This window comes from Priapulus caudatus, unplaced genomic scaffold, assembly GCF_000485595.1.
Source record: "Priapulus caudatus unplaced genomic scaffold, Priapulus_caudatus-5.0.1 Scaffold763, whole genome shotgun sequence".
NCBI lineage: Eukaryota > Metazoa > Priapulida > Priapulimorpha > Priapulimorphida > Priapulidae > Priapulus > Priapulus caudatus.
In genome coordinates, this window is record NW_014577824.1 from 8,387 (window position 1) to 9,007 (window position 621).

General features: G+C 45.7%; 1 protein-coding gene across 1 annotated transcript in view; it reads left to right on the forward strand.

Moving 5' to 3' along the window:
- The window catches only part of LOC106813380 (atrial natriuretic peptide receptor 2-like), a gene marked incomplete at its 5' end in the record, with an annotated part of 20,875 nt that overhangs the window by 3,732 nt on the left and 16,522 nt on the right, over window positions 1-621 (forward strand). The window contains one exon of the mRNA XM_014817515.1: window positions 280-354. Coding sequence (XP_014673001.1) covers window positions 280-354 — 75 coding nt within the window. The remainder of the gene's footprint in view (window positions 1-279; window positions 355-621) is intronic.

The following is a 621-nucleotide window of genomic DNA, read 5'->3' on the forward strand; positions in this document are numbered from 1 at the left end:
CCATGACACCCTACACACACGGCGATGTTAGCTGGTTATAGCCATGTCACCCTACAAACACGGCGATGTTAGCTGGTTATAGCCATGTCACCCTACACACACGGCGATGTTAGCTGGTTAGGGTTAGGGTTTGAATATATAGTTTGATAAGGTAGATTAGTTTGATAGTTTGATTGTATAGGTTGATAATACATGAATTGAATGATAATTCATTTTGCGTGAAGTATCGGAGTATTACCTCATCTGTCTATACTCGTAAGACGTATATGTTTCTATTAGGCAAAGCTGGTAGCGGTGAGAGAGACGAATCATAAACTGGATATCAACAGAAAAGTGCTAATGGAGTTCAAAAAGGTAGGAGAGGCTCTTTCCAGATTCATGCAGTATGGGTATGGGTATGCTGTCTTGCAGTATGGGTGTCACACATAACACATACACACACACACACGCTCGCGCGCGCGCACGTCCACACTAATGCACACACACACACACACACACACACACACACACACACACACACACACACACACACACACACTCGCGCGCGCGCGCACGTCCACACGAATGCACACACACACACACACACACACACACACACACACACACACACACACACACACT